Here is a 17,826-nt window from a genome sequence, read left to right as displayed (position 1 = left end):
GGAGAACTAATTTTCAACACGACTCAACTGGCAATGCACGTCGTGTCTTATGCCATCTCTCAGTATTCTTGTGTTAAAGCACCTTGAAATCACGGACAGGGCCTTACACTTCTTCCCTCTCAAGGCACTTAGCACCGTTTAAAATACTAGATGCTTGACTGCTTGAAATGGACAAATGAGCTGAACAATGCAGCTGTGAATCTGATTATCTCAAGAAAGAAATCTCAGGTAGGTCTCTCTGAGCAAGTAACACGTGCATGTTCCAATTCTGAAACAGAAGTTTTCAATATATGGTGTCTTCAGAAATCGGCCTTGGCACAGAAGCTCCTAGGGTAAAGGTTCCGGAAGCAAATTCACAAAACCTCACCTGCTTGAACACTTCTTCATCCTGGTGAGTGGTCCTCACCAGCTCCTGCATGAAGCCATACGGGAGATTCCTGCAGAGCATATACGGCACCAGGAAGGACGGCTGCTGCATGGACCTGCAAACCCACAAAAGTCAAGGACCGCGATGGCTCAGCTCATCAGTGTGTGACAACACGGCACACGGGCTGTCACATCGGCAGAAGTGTCCAGTCAAATACCACACTTCAAATCTCCCGAATATTCTACACAACAGTTTGAGGCAAAAGACCAACCTTCTTAAATTGTTCATAATCACTTTTTGGTCTTTTTAATGACAGACTATAGAAAGTTTCAAAGAATCCATCTCTTCCTACATTCAAGCCCTTTAATAATAAAGCATTACCCCAAAAATGAAGCATTATTTATCTGTTTTACTCATTTGTTTATGGTGTATCCAACTGAAAACAAAAGATCAGTGGTGGCTGAGGACTTTAATTCTTGTTAATTTTAACCACAGAATATTTTTTTAGGTTTTGGTCCACGTTTAGCCTTTTCCTTCTTCTTCTTCTTCTTTTTTTTTTTTTTTTTTTTTCCTTTTTAAGGTTCCTTTATTTATGTAATCTCTATACCTAATGTGGGACCCGAACTCACAACCCTGGGAGATCAAGAGTCCCTCGCTCCCAACTAAGCCAGCCAGGCGCCCCACCTTTTCCTTCTTTTTGACAAGTTTCAAAAACAGATGGTTCTGGTACAGAAAATAATAGAAGAACACCCAGAACGAAAAAATGTTGTAACTTTGTCATTTCTTCCTTGGATATTTTTACATCACTTTCCCTTCAGATATTTTCATAAAAGAAATGAAATATAGAAACACTCTTTATCGAACTGGAAACCTTGATGGGACCCTCCGAAACAATCCATAATGTAGTATACTTTGGGTGATTCCCAAACTAACTGCTCTCCCACTGTTATTTATCACTGAATAACAGATATTGACTGTATGATACATGGAAAGTGATAACCTGCACTTTTTTTCAAAGATCTCCCCTGATTTCAAGGAGCTGCTTTTGAACTCAATACTAATTTCCTGCCTTGACGCTGACATATTTCCACAGTGGTCTAGAAGTAAAGCAGACAGGGAGTGTTTTATTTTCGGAGTGTTTCAGAGAAGGAAAGCGACCTCCTGGGTCATCCACTTTGGTCTTCCAGGTGAGAAAGTGCATTATCCCAGGTGATGCAGGTCGGCTGGACAGCCTGAGGTCCGCCAATGGATCGGGTCCTCTCCCTGCTAACATGAGCGCACACGGTTTTTCCTACCTTGGTTGTGTGAGGGAACCTTGTAGGACTAACGCAGTATGGGATATGCACTGTGAGCGGACATTGCTCAGAAGCTGGCTGACTGCTGGCTGGCTGCACATCTGAAAGAAAAAGGCGGAGGTCAGGACCACAAAAACCAACAAAATAAGCCCGAACTGTTGAAAACTGGTGAGAGTCAGGAGACACCAATCTCCAGGAAATGGCACGCTTTTCTCTTGCTTGAGTCATAATGAACAAACCAGGGTAACTGCATCGTCCACGTATGCTGCGTCCGCTGGAGTCTACAGTCAGAGAGTGAAGTGACCAAGTGGGACTCTCAGAGCTGTGTGCTCGCTCTCCGCTTTTGCCGAGGTTCAGGGCAACAAACCCCAGAGAGGCCCTTCACAGATATATAACTAACAGGTGGACGAGTGGACTAGTTTGGAAAACTAGAAGCGGACAATGAAGTGGGGATGAAATAATAATAAAGTCAGCATGAAACAGGAGAAAAAGCATAGCTTCTGGAGTTTAAACACGTTTTTGTAACTTTTACGTGATTACAGACAATTACACCGTGTGTCTGAGGTGCATTTGCTTATCCATACAATAAAAACAACGCCTATCTTACACTAGAGTGACTGAGCCACCGTGAGACTCTGAGGTCCTGTAGACAGAGCACAGGGTCGGCCATCCGCAGGCACTCCACCAATGTGGGTTATTACTACACTTGTCACAGACTACCAGAAATTGTCAGGGCCATGTAAGTCGCTGGTGGCAACTGCACTTGCCCCCGTCACCTCTTCCTTCCACTAGAATGTGAGTTCCGTGACGGCAGGGATCTTTGTTTTGTTCCGATATGCCTTGAGCTCCTAGCACGGTGCCTGGCACATAATACGCGCTGGAGAACCATTTTCCTGATTGAATAAAGGAAGGAATGTTCCTTAAGGGGGCACATGATTATTTATCAAAAAATAACCAGGTTCCTTATGGGTTTTTAAAATGGATCTATTTCATGTTACCTTTGGTGCTTTTTTTTCCTCTATTCCAACTCGGTCAAAACACTCGATGAGGTAGTTCAGCATGTCTGTCTCCTTGCAGGTCTCAATGGTGAAATGGTCACTGTAGGAATCCCAAGTACTTGCCCCACCAGAGGCTCCCAAACTTTGGAGAAGAGAAAAGAAAATTGATGATTCTTACCTCTTCTCAGTGAATTATTTCTGACAGAGTTTGCATCTCTGCAGCAGAAAGCCTGTTAGGATCCCTGCACCCACGACAAAGCGCAGACACCCATGCAGCCAAGGTCGGAGCTGACTGCTCGCTGCACCTGCTCACTGCACCTGCTCCAAGTTCAACAACAGTAACTCTTAGCAAACATTTTATTGACCTAAGAAGACAGCTGGATCAGAAACTCAACATCTTATCTTATCGGGAATGGCAACTTACAAAGCCAGGAGGACTAAGAACTGCTGCTGTGCTGGGCATTTGAAGGGATAGCACGTGTACTTAACCAAACCGGCCAGCTTCACTCAAGCCAACTTGCAGGTTGAAACCAGCCTATACTACTGCTGTCATTGAAGTCAGCAGGAGTGAAGTTATAAAGGCTAACAAAAAACCCCTTCTCATGACTTCTGGCATAATCTCAAAAGCCTTTATCTAGCATTTGGCAATAGGACCAGAAACGGAAAATTGTCCAGTTATAGAAAAATATAAAACTCTGTCATTAACGAAAGATTTCCAAAACTTTCAGTGAAAAAGGCAAAGTTGTATAGTAAATACAAACCAAACAACATTCCTGCATAGGGGTATCCAAACTTGGGTTCTATTCCAACTGTACTGCTTGCTTGTTACCTGAACCTAGAGCCTCATCTCCTCTGGAGTGAGGCTTAAAGGAAACCAAACGGAAGTGCTTTGTAAAATATAAGCAGGACACAACATGAAGCACTGTTATGATTAGTGATAACTATTCACCGAGACCAAAGCCAATCATTATCTCAAGGGTTAGGTGTGAGGAAATTAAAGTTTAGATCAACCATCAACAAGTCACGTACCTAATCTGATGTTTAACTCACAAATTTATTTGATATACACAAAAGATACAAAGAGAGTAATCATGGCACAGGGAGAGGCCAGGAATTTTGAAATGAAAAGGAAATGAGAAAACATAAACTTAGCAAAACAATTACATATGAAAGATGATAAAGAATGGGAAGAATATCACAATCTCGAAAGACCCATCCCTACTTCAACTGGGGCAGACAATTAAAGTCTAGAAGCCAACAGGCTAACAGGGATTGAGCTACGAACAATACGTTATGCAGGTAGATGCACAGATACATGTAACTGATTCTGGAATATACGCATGACTGACCTTACTTAGAATTTTAGAAAAATACAGTTGACCCTTGAACAATACAGGGATTCGGGGTGTCACCTCCATGCAACTGAAAATTGCATTTAACTTCTGACTCCCCAAAAACTTAATGACCGATAGCCTACTGTTGACCAGAAGCCTTACTAATAATATAACAGTCGATTAACACATATTTTTATATGTATTATGTACTGTATTCTCCCAGTGTATTCTTAAGTATTATTCTTAAGCTAGAGAAAACAAAATATTATCAAGAAAATCATAAGAAAGAGAAAATACATTTACGGTACTTCACCGTATTTATAAAAAAAAAAATCCCCAAATACGTGATTGAACTGCGCAGTTCAAACCCATATTGTTCAGGGGTCAACTGGATATATAATTGACCTTGGAATGAAAGTATATTAAAATTAAAAAGATGAAAACAATACCAGTTTTAAATCGAAGGCTTTCAGGCCAGAGTCTAGTAAATCTGAATCCCTACGACCTGCTCTATAGATCTGACAGAAGGGAAGAGAGAAGAAAGCAGAGGGGGAAGGAAAAAAGCAACCATCAGAACAGAATAGAAAAACCCACCCACAAATATGAGAAGTGTGGTGAATCTCCAAAAGTAGAAAGGGGAAAGGGAGATACCTTCCTACTGCACCATCTCCGTTCCAAGCTATCTGCGACTTTCTCCTCTTCTGTCTGACGTCAGTGACCCAGTGACTCTCCTATTCACTGCGCTGCCGAAGATGAACTTGACCAACACAGGCTTTCCCTACACACAGCTAAGGTTAATTTTCCTTTGAGTGGCTCTGATAGAAGACAACGAAAACCAATCTGCCTCATGTTTAAACTGAAAATGTCAACTATACATTTCCTTGATAATAAAGCCCAAATTTTTCACATTTATACATTTCTGATGAAAAGCATCTTACATCTGATGCCGACAGGTCCTTGCCAGCTGTAAGGGGTCAGTACCCACAGCCAGCAGGCGAAAATCCACATAAAGTCAGCGTGCTTACATGGTGGCTGCTCACACCCTGAAACCAGGCTCCGTTCTTAGCTGACACATCCCACTGAGTCTCAAATGAAATGCTAACACCTCAAAGCCAACCGAGGTACCTTCACAGCTATTTCACTGAGACATGAAAAGTGACAATGTATGTAGAAGACTGCGTGTCTAGTGCCAGGCAATGCAATGAACGGCACCCAGAATATACTAGAGAATTTTCAAAGCCAAAAGAAGTTGGTATATTTTGGTGATCATCTGTCAGACGCCTAACAACACGTCAGCTGACTCTCAAGACAGAATTTAACCCAACAGGAAACGCAGAATAAACTCCAGTATTTGTCCACAGATTACAAATTTTAGGTTGGTCGTAAAGGTGCTACAGTAAACCATGATCTCCTAGCACGAAAAGCGGCCCGTCTCGACAACACTACACACAGGTCTCAATGATCAAAACACACAATGATCTTTAGGTTCGAAGTGAAAGCGTTGGACTCAAATTTTGAACGCGACACTGAAGGAGAAAGTGGTGTCGTGTTTGTGTGCGTATGTCCATGCTATCAATAAATATTTTTAAAGTTTTAAAATAACATTTCATTTTTCCCTAAACAAGTTATTCCAAAATTCATGAGGCTTTTACAACTGTGACACATGGAATACCACACTGGAAATATGTCCTATTCAAGTCCTACGAGTATCTACAAACTCATACCTCCTTCTGGGAGAACGCCTGAACCGTTTTCTGGTAACTACATCTCCAGTCCAATTTAATAAAGTGATTACTTCGCCTAACAGAAATACACCTGAATCCTTCTGAAAACACAATGCAAATCTTCCTGGGGAGCCGGCCGTGCATTAGATCTGTGCGAACCGAATCCCATTTGAAATGCACCAAGAGAATGTGTTCCTTGACAACCTCTTCTATAATGGTATGAATAATCTCCCCCCGTATTTAACTCATTTTTTTGAATGCAGACTTTTAGAACATTGTGTTTTCTCAGGGCTGTGCGAGTTCGAGCAACATGAATTCACAAACAAATGTTTGCAGTGTGCTGTGTATCCCAGGCGCTGTTGTAGGCTCTGGGGGCAGCACACTGAATGGAACAGACCCTGCTGGTGTGGCGATTACACTCTAGAGGGGCGGAGAGTCCATAACAATATAGGAATGCTATGAAGAACACTGAAAGCGGGGCGTGGTGACAGACACGGGCAGTAAGCGTGCGTGTGTGCTTTACATAATGTGTAACACAACCCTCTGGGAAGATGGCACGTAGGTGGAGACCCAAGGGCGTTAGGGGAGAAGCCATGCAGCCATCTTGGGGACGGCTGTCCAAAGAGAGGAAGTACGTGTGAAGGCCTAGGGCAGCAGGGAATATACCAGGTGAGGTCAAGAACAGGGTCATGAGCTGCGGAGGGTGTAGGCAAGGGGAGGCACGTGAGGTCAGAAGAGGAATGCATGCGTGTGTGTGTGTGTGTGTGTGTGTGCGTGCGCACACGTGTATGTGAGATGAAGGGTCTCACGCGCCAGGGCAAGGCTTTGGGTTTTACTCTGTGTGAGTAGGGACATCGGTGGAGGGTTTGGAGACACACATGGTGGGACAGTTTCCAGGTTTCATTTCCAAGTAGTGACGAGCAGCAGAAACGAAGAGTAAATGTTAACATTTTTCACCATTTGCTAATTTTCCCTTTCTCTATTCACACAGGCTCACGACATTCTTGAAGATTCTACCTCCTTCACTGAAATATCTAAGCAGTTACAGATTTCTTTCCTACGAAACGCTTGGAAAAATTTTCCTCAGAGCAAATGCTACGTTATCTTTATTATAAGAGGATTCTCTCACTTCACTCACTCTGCTCCTGCAACAGGTCGATCCTTAATAATTCATAAAACTCTTTTCACAGAGGGCTACAGAACATCACAGAAGGAATGTTCTACCTTTCTTAAATTAATCCTTCTCGTCCCCACTATAGATAATTAACACATGAACGCACATCCCAGCTATTTCCAAAAACATTCATAATGTATCGACTCCACCAGGCGAGCAGGAGGGGGGCAGGAAGGGGACAGACGTGGCCCCTGCTGATCTTCCACACCAATCTTACCGGGCAAGGAGTAGGTGTTGAAATTGTTGACTTGAAAGTAAATAAAATTCTGGGAAGATCAGCTGGCAAGAAAATAACTTATTTCCTGATCACTCAAATTAACAAGGTTTTTTTGTGACCTCTTCTTGGTTCTGGCCCTATGTGCATTCTTGAGTTCCTCTCTATTTGCTTAATCAGTTATATATTTTTACACATCCTCTCACATTCTGCTTGACAGCTATTCAAAAGCTGTACGTTGCCAAAATCTGGATAGATCAGATTCTGTTTTAACAGCCAGCAAAGGACCTGCCAACTGAATGGAATTTTGTAATTACCGAGTAAAATGCTGGCACTTCCTTGCCAAGGAACAGAGTAGATGCATAAACACTCGGCAGCGAAATAACTAGTAAGGAACGAGAACAACATGAGTCCTGCTGGGGGCACAGCGTGGTGGTGAAGCAGGTGAGTTCTGGACTCAGGCCCTGCCACGTACTTGGTATGTGACTGACCTCCTGTCCCCCAGGTTCCTTCCAGTAACTGGGCGGGCCGCTGTGAGGATAGAGGGATGATGCGTGCAGACTGCTGGCACAGGATCTGGCCCACGATGCTCAGTAAGTATTTGGAGCTATTATGACACAGTTCTCTCTCCTTGCAGCTACAGAATCTCGATCAGAGACAAGGCTGGGATGCTAGGAGTCTAGTGCTAGTGAAAGCAGCACACAATCTGGTATCTTTGTGAGAGCAAGTTGGAATTAAACAGGCCAGGGAGAGAGAGCATTTCTCTCCCAATTTACAGAACAGATAACAGAGCACTTTCATCATGTATGGAAACGGATTCCTAAAAAGGATGCCTGCTGCGTTACTCTAATCGTGCAGTAGGATTGTATCCACGTGAAAAAGACACTTCTACCTTTGGGAAATTTACTTGAGAAACAGTAACACAATGTGCAACCTAATACAAATATCAACCTTCCTGAATCAATATTCAACCTTGCACCAACATTCCTTTCTCTCTTTATGTACTCTAATGATTCTTCTGAACACTGTCAAATTTAATGAAGTGTACCTAACTCCTACTGCCATCTCTATTTATAGCCTAGAGTTATTTTTGAACAGTGCTGAGCACAAATACCAAATCAGTCCAGTGGAAACTTCGATTTAAGAGCAAAATCGTAAGACAATGAGTCAGAGGTTCAGAAAAGAAGGTGCTATTATGTTTTCTTGCCCAAAGTCACCTAGAACACCCAAGCAATCTTTTTTCACACGGTTTTCAGGGGGGGAACATTCAGCAGCATCATGAACTAAGTTTTAGCCTCTGCTGTCATTCCAGAGGCTATCTAAACGAGGGTCTAGCTTCACGGAGGTCAAGGAGGTGATCAGGGAAATTTAAGGTTAGAAGTGAAAGCAGAATCAGTTATACCAGACAGGATGGCCCCATATGCTCTTGAACAGATTGTCGGACTGAGCTGGGGGGGAAGGGTGGGGAAACACACACATACACGCACACACGATCCCAGCCCCTCTGCCATTCCCAAGTAGCAGCAATCCATGCACCAGTACATAAGGAAACATGCCCCACCGAGTACGTGTTGCTCCCATCTGGCAGCTCACGAGAACACTCGCGACAGATAAATGAAGGGTCCCTCATTTCAGAGCTTGGGGTGGGTGAGCTTGATGACTCATCTTTCATCTGTTGTTTGTGTTTCTGACAAATGATTACACGTAAGTTTTCCTCCGAACTTACCATCGGCAACAACGATGAAGATTTTCCTACGTGCCACTTTGCCCCAGGATAAGGTCCTAACGCCGCGGTACATGCAAGTTGCCCACATCTTGACTCTCCAGGCTGTCTCACTTGACCCTACTCTGCTTAGATTTAAAGCACGCCCCCCATGAGGGCTTATGGAAGTTAGTTCCTAAGCACCTGTGCACATGCAGGGGTAAGACTCCATTCCTCTGATACCTGGACCCAAACTGGACACAAGAAAACTCATCACCACCACCACCACCTTCATCATCACCATCATCACCATCATCATCATCTTCTTCATCTTCATCACTACTGTCGCCAGAAAGTGCGAGGAAGAGGAAGGAGAAAGGATTGTCGTACATACTACCACAACAAAAGCAAAAAAGGTCATCAGGGAACAAAGGAAAAACGAGAGGTGGAAAGCTTTTGCAACTGCTCTCCCTTTTTAATTAAATGTTATGCTAAAAGTTCTGATTACTGACATGCAGAAAAATAATTCACCTCAATGACATAAACGCACAGGTAACACTGGATTAGTGGAATTCTGATATGGCTTCTTTCTAAGAGGCTCATATCAAAGGGTCAAGGCACAAAGACCGGCCCAGCCCAGTGATGAGTGGTAAGGGACACGGGCCCAGACCTGCTCCCACCGCCCCTCGGGCTGACTGTATTTGAGCTACGACTGACAACGGTACAAAGAGCTGAAAAGTGCTCCTGCGAGCCCCAAGTCTCAAATACAAAGTGCCCACAGCCTCTAGAATTCATTTGTCATGAGGAATGACACATGAACTAGATTGCAAAAAATGAAGTGATTTCTTTTGTTTTTTTTTTTTTTTTGGGCAGGAAGGAAGGAAGAGTGAGGGGTAAGAACAGACCACGGGACGCACAATGGAACACCCACACCTTCTACGGCTATCAAAGCCTGGCAGAAGCATGGACTCCGGGCGCGAGGCCTCCAAACTAGTTAGACACGCAGGTTAATAACCCCAAACAGAAAACCACATGGAACTGAGGTCAGCGTCACACACCAGTTCTTCCAAACCGAGTTAATCGCCTCTGCCTGCACTGCAAACACGCACCCCGCTCTCCTGCTGAATAAATACCTAGGAGAGATCCTTAGGGATGAGGGACGTCTGCTCACGGCACTGGGTGAGGCGGCCAGGGAAGGTGGCCCCAGGCTGCTGGGTCTCGGTCTGGGAGAGCTGGCAGGCACTGCTTGAGGGCTACTAGCGAGGGCAGGGAGGCTGGGCGAGCTGGACAGAATGGAGATGCTGGGGGACCGCGGGCTGGGAGAAGCTGACGATCCCCACGGGTGGGTGACAGTGTAGGGGCGATACCGCGGAGATGAGGGCTGGCTTCCTGCGGCAGTTCCAGAAGCCGCGCCGTGAGGGCTGAGGGAAATGGAAGGCACAGCCGTCGGGCCGGCTGCGCGGGAAGGGGAGGAGGCAAAGGATGGACTCGTCATTGGCACCGAGCTCCAGAAACTTGTAGTGGGAGCTGGGCTAGTTTCATAGAGGCTAAATCAGTTGAGAAAAAGAGGAAAAGAGGAAAGAAGAGAAAATTGAAGAAAAACTTGAAGTAAACAACTAAAATGGAAAATAGCAAGCTTTTAAAGAATAATACAATGACACTTTGTATCTCTAAGCATTCGAGTGTACAGATCTCTCAGACACTCTTCTGAACGGTTATAATCGAATTCTGTACTCCTCTAGGGGCTACATTTACAGTATGATAAAGCCCTCTTTTCAAAGGATAATGTACTATACACAGCCATTTGCTTCTAAAATTTACCGATAGCCTACCCATGGGAAGCCAAACAAACCAATCTGGAAGAGACAAGACCTCCAGCCATGACTACACGCACCCCCCCCACGTACAACACACGCCACAAGACCGGCAAAGGCCCGTGAGTGAGCAGCCCCTTCCCTTACGTACTTCATGGCCCTTTTACAACCAAACTAGATGTGCAAAAGGAACCGCACTGACCTAGAGAAAGAGCTGGCACCGAAGGAACCCACACTGCAGAACATGGGGCTCGTTCCTGGGTTGGAGCCAGTAGTGAGCATGAGATTTCTGTCTGGTGACCGAGCTGCCGCGGCAATTGGCTGTGACGTGGCCGTCAGACTGGCAAATGGATTTTCATCTCTAGTCTGAGTAGACATCATTAGCACTTCCATTAAAATCTGGCCAATCAAGTCCTTAAAATCAGAGAACACTGTTGGAAAGGCAGAATAAAGAAGAGGTTACACACACTTCTTCATATGTGAATGAATCCGCCAAGCTGAACCAGAGGTTTAATGTGGTATCTGGACTGGATTCTGGAAGAGTAAAAGGACATGAGGAGAAAACCCGGTGAAATCCAAATGAAGCCTGAGTTCAGATAATAGTAGTGTCTTAGTTCTGACAGACTATGGTTACATAAGATGTTGACATTAGGGAAACTGGGAGAAGGGTATACGGGAACTTCCTGCATGATCTCCAAAACTTTTCTGTCAGTCTAAAATTATTCCAAAATACAAAACTTATTTTAAAAAAAAGAGAAAGAAAATTGGAGTGCACCCAATGAGAATCACTGCTGATATTAACCATATAGCTATGGTCTTGCTACTCCCAGCTGCAGACATTCATTTATCATACTAGAAATAAAGCTGGGTTAACATCTCTACCTAAGTTTTATATACAGTAAAACTATTTAATGCAAGGTTCAACATATTTTCTGAAGGGTCTAATAAATTAGTCACCATCTGGCTTTCTGGAGCAAATTCTATTTTCAAACTGCTTCCTTTATTCTTTGAAGCTCCCAAATGCTTTACTGTGGGTCTTTATTTATTTTTTTATAGGTTTTTTATTTTTTTAAGATTTTATTTATTTGACAGAGAGAGACACAGCAAGAGAGGGAACACAAGCAGGGGGAGTGGGAGAAGGAGAAGCAGGCTTCTTGCCGAGCAGTGAGCACGATGTGGGGCCCGATCCCAGGACCCTGGGATCATGACCTGAGCCGAAGGCAGACGCTTAACGACTGAACCACCCAGGCGCCCCTACTGTAGGTCTTTAGATACATTTTAAATATCACTAAATAAATGAGAGCTGTAACACATGTAAACCTCATCTGATTCAGCTATTAAAAATTACCACTTATATATGTACAAGACAGATTTAAGAATCTTAAGGTTTACAGTAAGAATAACAACAAAGGGGGCACCTGGGTGGCTCAGTCGGTTAAGTGTCTGACTCTTGATTTTGGCTCAAGTCATGATCTCAGGGTCATGAGATCAAGCCCCATGTCATGCTCCACACTGAGCGTGTAGCCTGCTAGAGATTTTCTCTCTCCTCTTCCCTCTTCCCCTCCCCCAGCTCTCTCTCTCTCTCTCTCTCTCTGGAACAAATATATATTTTTTTAAAAAGTAGCTATTACTTAAAAAAAAAAAAAACAAGTGACAGACTTTTGAAACACATGGGTGCTAGGCTCATACCTACAACCAGTTTATCTGAAGATCCCAGTAAAATCAGAAGTACACTATCCATCTGCCAGGAACATAGGAGAGTTTTCCTGCCAGGGAAGATGGGCAACACAAAAAAGGAAAAAATGATCTCCTTTTCATTCACTCATTTAAAGTGCATCTACTGAGGGATTAAGTGCAAGGTGGCGCCCTTCTAGGCACCAGGAATGCAGCACGGAGCAAAACAGACAAAAGCCCCTGACATCAGGGTTGTATTCTAGTGATATGCAAAGGAACCCTACAGCACAACACCCCTGTCTCTTCTGCATTCCGGATGACTCCTGTAAAGAAGAGTGTCAGTGCCCCAAATGCTGGTATCTCGCTAGAAGCTTTACTACTTTGTTATAAAAGTGTGGTTTAGGGTAGCCTCTGAAAATAGAATCCTGGAAACACAGCAAAATATCAATGTTTTATCCTGCTAAGCACTTTAATCAAGGATTTACTCCACTGTCTGCACATGACCTGATAGGCACTTAAAGCAAGTATAGGTCATACAGAGCACCTCTCCCAGGATCCCTGGAGACTGTCCAGTAACTCCTATTTATTAGAGACATTAATAACATCAACTCTGAAACAATGGAGACCATTTACAGTTTTCTTCCAGAGAAATCATGAACGTAAAAAAAAATAATAATTCATCAATAAGATCAGTGGCAAGTGGCCAAGCAGCAGTGACCTCATGAAGGGCTATCGCTGTATTCAATAGAACCCCAAAGCAAGAGAAGGTGAATGTGGGTAACAGAAGGGCAAAGATCTTACATTCAGCCAAGCTAGATTCCTACCTTCTTTTGGGTTCTGCTTAAATTGTGCAGAAAGAGAAGAAAGAAAGATGACATCTCTGTCCCGGTCCTTCCAGGAGACACGAAAGATCTTACAGACCAGCTGTAAGGCCTGTTCTTCAGACACTTCAGAACCCGAGGAAGGCTCCTTGTGAGGAAGAAGATTTGGGGGTTAACTTCGAGTAATTCCTTTATTAATGAGGATATTTTAGAAATACATACAGCCATTCGTTCCCCCACTAAGGGGAAAATAAACTTGTTACTATGACTTTGAAGTACCAACATGGAGGTTTCACGAGCTTACGATGATCTACAGGGGGAGGGTAAACGAGCAGGAACACCACCTGTACTGTGATAAAGAATGTACACACACTCTATTTGTTTACTTTCCCGAACGCCAAAGGATCAGGTTAACATCAGCACAGAACTAATTTTCATCCAAAAACTTTTCCAGAATTTAATGTTACTCACTAGTTTCTGTCACAGAGAAAATATCATATATATAAAAGAATTCTGGAAACACGCAAGAACTCTACCGAATAAAGCATCGTGCCACCAGAAGGCCGTAGTCCAACAGATGACCATCACTATGTGCTGCTCACTGCACAGGAAGTGACGCAATTGTGTCTACCAGTTCTACCCCATGACCCCCGCCAAAATAAACCTCTCTTTGGCCAACTACAGGGAACTGAGCTCTGATGATAACAAAATATAAAGACCTCATGTTTTAAATGAGCGTCTACGTCCTACTGGATTTCATGTATTCTTTTTTTTTTTTCCATTTGAGAACCTATTTGCATTTCCATCTAATTTATCTTTTCTTTTCTTTTCTTTTTTTTTTTTTTTTGTATTCTTGCTTCAATTCCCAGCCACTTTCCTCAGAATCCTACGGAAGATGTGATGACCTACTTGCGTAAACGAAAGACCAACACTAAAAGTTCAAATTAGCGCTAAATTCTTTTTCATTACAAGCTCAATGTGGATCTGAAACCAAGGTAAGTGAAGGATTTGACCAGATGAAAAGATGTGAGCTCTCCTTCCACTAGGGCCTAGGCTACCCATTTCTCCTCAAAAGAAAAAAAAGGTTCACCTAAATAGGACCTGCTGATTTGGGGTGGGGCACTCTAATCGACTCTGCAGGTGCGCAGAGCTGAAAGGGTGTTTGTTCATATTACCTGTGCTAAAAACAGAAGCAAGGGCTTCATCTCTTACCAACCTTATCGCTGAGGCTCCTCTTTTCTCTTCGATCGTTTTCATCAACCTCCATATTTTCAATTCCTGAATCCACATCCACCTGGGACATGCTTTAAGTATAAAAGACAAATAAGGCTTTTACGTTTTATAAATCCACCCAATGTCAGAGCTCCTGGTTGAGGAAAAGTTCTTAAGTATCAGTCAAAATCAGTCAGGAAAGCAAAATAATAAAGATTCATCTTTTTTTCTGATTGACTTCTAAGAGCTCTTCACATATGAGGACATTCTATCGTATTTGCTGGAAATATTTTCCCTAAGTTGGCATTTTCTTAAGCTCACTTTCAAAAGCAAATTAGAGCATATCTCCTATACGTATTATTTTTAAATGGTATACATACAATCAGAGCCTGATTACAAAAATCTGGTTAAGCACGTTTATTTTTTTTCCCCCACATTAAATAATTTTCCCAGCACCATTTATTGAAAAGACCATCTTTTTTATGCTAATATGAGATCACCTCTCATAGGTCCAATGGCCAGGTATGTACGGGTCTTTTTCTGGATATTCATTTCTGTTCCAGCAGATAATCTGCCTGTCTCCAAACAAAAACCACTCTACCTTACTAAAACTTTACAATAAATCTTGATATCTGCTAGGTCAACGTCTCCACCTTACTTTCCTACTTCAAAGGAGTCTTGGCCATTCTTGGCCTTCGGCTCTTCCACACATACTTAAGAATCAGCTTCACAGATTCCTTAAAAATCCTACTGGCATTTTCAACAGAATTTCATTGACTCTGGAGATCAAATTGGGGAGAAAGGACATCATTATGTTATTGAGTCCATAGAAAAGTATCTCTCTCCTAGTATTTAGGTCTTCTTCACGGTCTTTTGATAAGCCTTTTTTTTTTTTTTTTTTTAAGTAGGCTCCACAGTCAGCACAGAGCCCAGTGTGGGGCTTGAACTCAAGACCCTGAGATCAAGACCTGAGCAGAGATCAAGAGTTGGACATTCAACTGACTGAGCTGAGCCACCCAGGTGCCCCTGGTCTTTCAATAAACTTTTATAGTTTTCTCTGTAAGTCTTTCACTTCTTTTGCTAAATTTATACCTAGGTACCATATGTTTTTAAACGAAACTGTGAATGGTACCTTTTTAAAAATTAAGTTTTCTAATTTCTTGTTGCTAGTCCATAGTCATGTAACTGATATAGACCTCTTAGAAGCATCTTCTTTACTTATACGTAGGATTTACTAGGTAGAAAATATTTTCATCTCCAAATAATAACTGTTTTATTTCTTCCACTCTAATCCTTATTTGTTTTACTGCACTGGGTAGGATCCCCATGTCGACCAGACGTAGAAATAGCAGCCATCTTTGTTCTTTTTCCTGATTCTAAAGAGAGTGTTTCTAATTTCTCACCCCTGAGTATGAGAGTTGCTGTAGTTTCTTGAGAGACGTCCTTTATATTAGAATAAGGCAGGCTACACTGAGGTTACACACACACACTTGGAAATCTTAGAGGCTTAACACTATAAGGGTTATTTCTTGCTTACGCAAAGTCTGGTGAGAGTGAAGCATCCTTACTCCATCTTTAATCTATGCCATCTGCAATACACAGCCTCCAAGGTCACTGGAGCAAGAGAAGAGAGGGATGGAGGAGGAACATCGGCTCAACTGCCTTCGCCTAGAAGTGACACATGTCACTTCCACTCACAGTCTACTGGACAAAACCAGTTAGTTGGCCCCCATCTAACTGCAAAAGAAACCGTAAATGCCGGGGAGCATGTGCAATATTCGCTGAACTCTGTCTCTGCTATTTGTCAATTTAGGGTGCATCTTTCTGTTTCCTGTTTGCGAAGATTCTTATCATGAACTCATGCTGAATTTTACCAAACTTCCCCAACTACCAAGATTATATGGCTCTTCTCTTTAATATAGAACGTGGCAAATGATATTTATGGATTCACTAATGCTGTACCCTTGCATTCCTGAGATAAACCCAAGTGGCTCACCTTAGGTTATATTATTACTTTTAACTAAACTTACAATTGAAATATCTGTACGGACCTATCCATACATGATCACGTGTGTTTGGCTGAATAAAGCTTCACAGAAGAAATACACTGAGGTAAACAGCACCCACATCAAGAAACAGAGCATTACCAGCACCCCAAGAGCACCCTGATGACCCTTGCACAACTGCGCTAGCCCACAGTAGCCACGACCCTGGCATCCAAGCCCACACGAGTTTTGTCTGCTGTTTACGTGTTACAGTGTTTGATTTGTCAGTATCTCAAGATTTCTGCAAATACGTTCATGAGCATGATTACCATCTAATCTTTCTCTTTCATGTTATTCTTGTCTGGTTTTGATATTAAGGTCTTACTAGCTTTGTAAATTGAGCTGGTAAGTAGTCCCTATTTTTTAAAATTCTCTGGAAAAATTTGTGTATAACTGGAATGGTAGAATTTACCCATAAAATTATTTGAGTGAGGGGCTTACTTTGGAAAATTTTAAAATACTGATTCAATGTATTTCATGGTTTTTGATCATTCAGGTTTTCGCTCTCCTCTTGAGTCGATTTTGGGAGAATCATGTTTTTCTAGGAATTTGATTTTCATCCAGATTTTCATGTTTATTTCATGTTGCGTATTTACTTTTTTTTTTCATGGAATTCTCTTTTTTAATAACAAACATTACTGAGATTCCCCTTTCTATGCAGGCATTGCTCTAGTTGTCAGAGAGGTCGATGAACAAACAAAAGGGACAAAACGATCCCTGTGTCATGGAGGCTACCTTCTAGTTAAGAGGGAGAAAGACACCACTAAACATAATAAACAAGTAAAACCTATCGTATAATGATAACTGCTATGGAAAAACTAATGAAAAGGAATTGAGAGTGAGGGCCTTTCCATTTTAAATGGGTGAGCCTCACTGAGAAACATCACATGAACACAAATAGGAGGGGGGTTGGCCGTGCACATATCCAGGGAAAGAGTCTTCCCAGAAAAGGGTTTTTATTTCCAATACTTATTTATATTTTCCTTTTCCTTGTTTCATTTATAATATATTATAGCTTTACAGTTTCTTCTGAGGACCATTTTACGACATACAGCTCGCAAAGTGGAGTATTTCTTGTTCAGTTCTAGATCCTTTCAAATTCCTATTACAATTTCTTTGTTGATCTATATTTAGAAGCGTGCTCTGTTTTAAAAATTGCCAAATGTATGACAGAGTTTTTTTAAGTTTTTTTTCTTCTATTAATTACCTAACTTCATGTCCTCATCGGAAAACATGATCTGTGTGACTCTGCCTCCCGAAACGCACTGGTCGTCGGGTATTAAGAGAGAATGTGCAAAGTTCTGCATCTGTCCATTAGATCCAGCTTTTAGCTGTGTTGTTTAATTTGTTCACATGCTTACTGATCCTCATTCTCTCTGATTTGTCGATGGAGGAAAGGGATGTGTTAAAATCTCCCATTAACGATGTGTCACTTTCTTCTAGTTCTACTGT

The 17,826-nt window shown here is 42.4% G+C and overlaps 1 protein-coding gene across 2 annotated transcripts in view; it reads right to left on the bottom strand.

Annotated features, from left to right (window-relative positions):
- UBE4B (ubiquitination factor E4B) overlaps positions 1-17,826 on the bottom strand; it is a 120,329-nt gene that overhangs the window by 43,281 nt on the left and 59,222 nt on the right. Inside the window, exons 4-10 of one of the 2 annotated variants that reach the window (XM_040645760.1) lie at positions 14,334-14,421; positions 13,121-13,265; positions 10,825-11,053; positions 9,942-10,355; positions 2,661-2,802; positions 1,663-1,763; positions 368-482 (exon numbers count right to left, since the gene is read on the bottom strand). In XM_040645760.1, coding sequence (XP_040501694.1) covers positions 368-482; positions 1,663-1,763; positions 2,661-2,802; positions 9,942-10,355; positions 10,825-11,053; positions 13,121-13,265; positions 14,334-14,421 — 1,234 coding nt within the window. The remainder of the gene's footprint in view (positions 1-367; positions 483-1,662; positions 1,764-2,660; positions 2,803-9,941; positions 10,356-10,824; positions 11,054-13,120; positions 13,266-14,333; positions 14,422-17,826) is intronic. The other variant, XM_008694744.2, reaches the window with a different exon arrangement.

This window comes from Ursus maritimus, unplaced genomic scaffold (genome assembly GCF_017311325.1).
Source record: "Ursus maritimus isolate PB19 unplaced genomic scaffold, ASM1731132v1 scaffold_32, whole genome shotgun sequence".
Classification (NCBI taxonomy): domain Eukaryota; kingdom Metazoa; phylum Chordata; class Mammalia; order Carnivora; family Ursidae; genus Ursus; species Ursus maritimus.
Note: the sequence above shows the minus strand (reverse complement) of the source record. Positions and strands in the feature narration are given on the sequence as shown.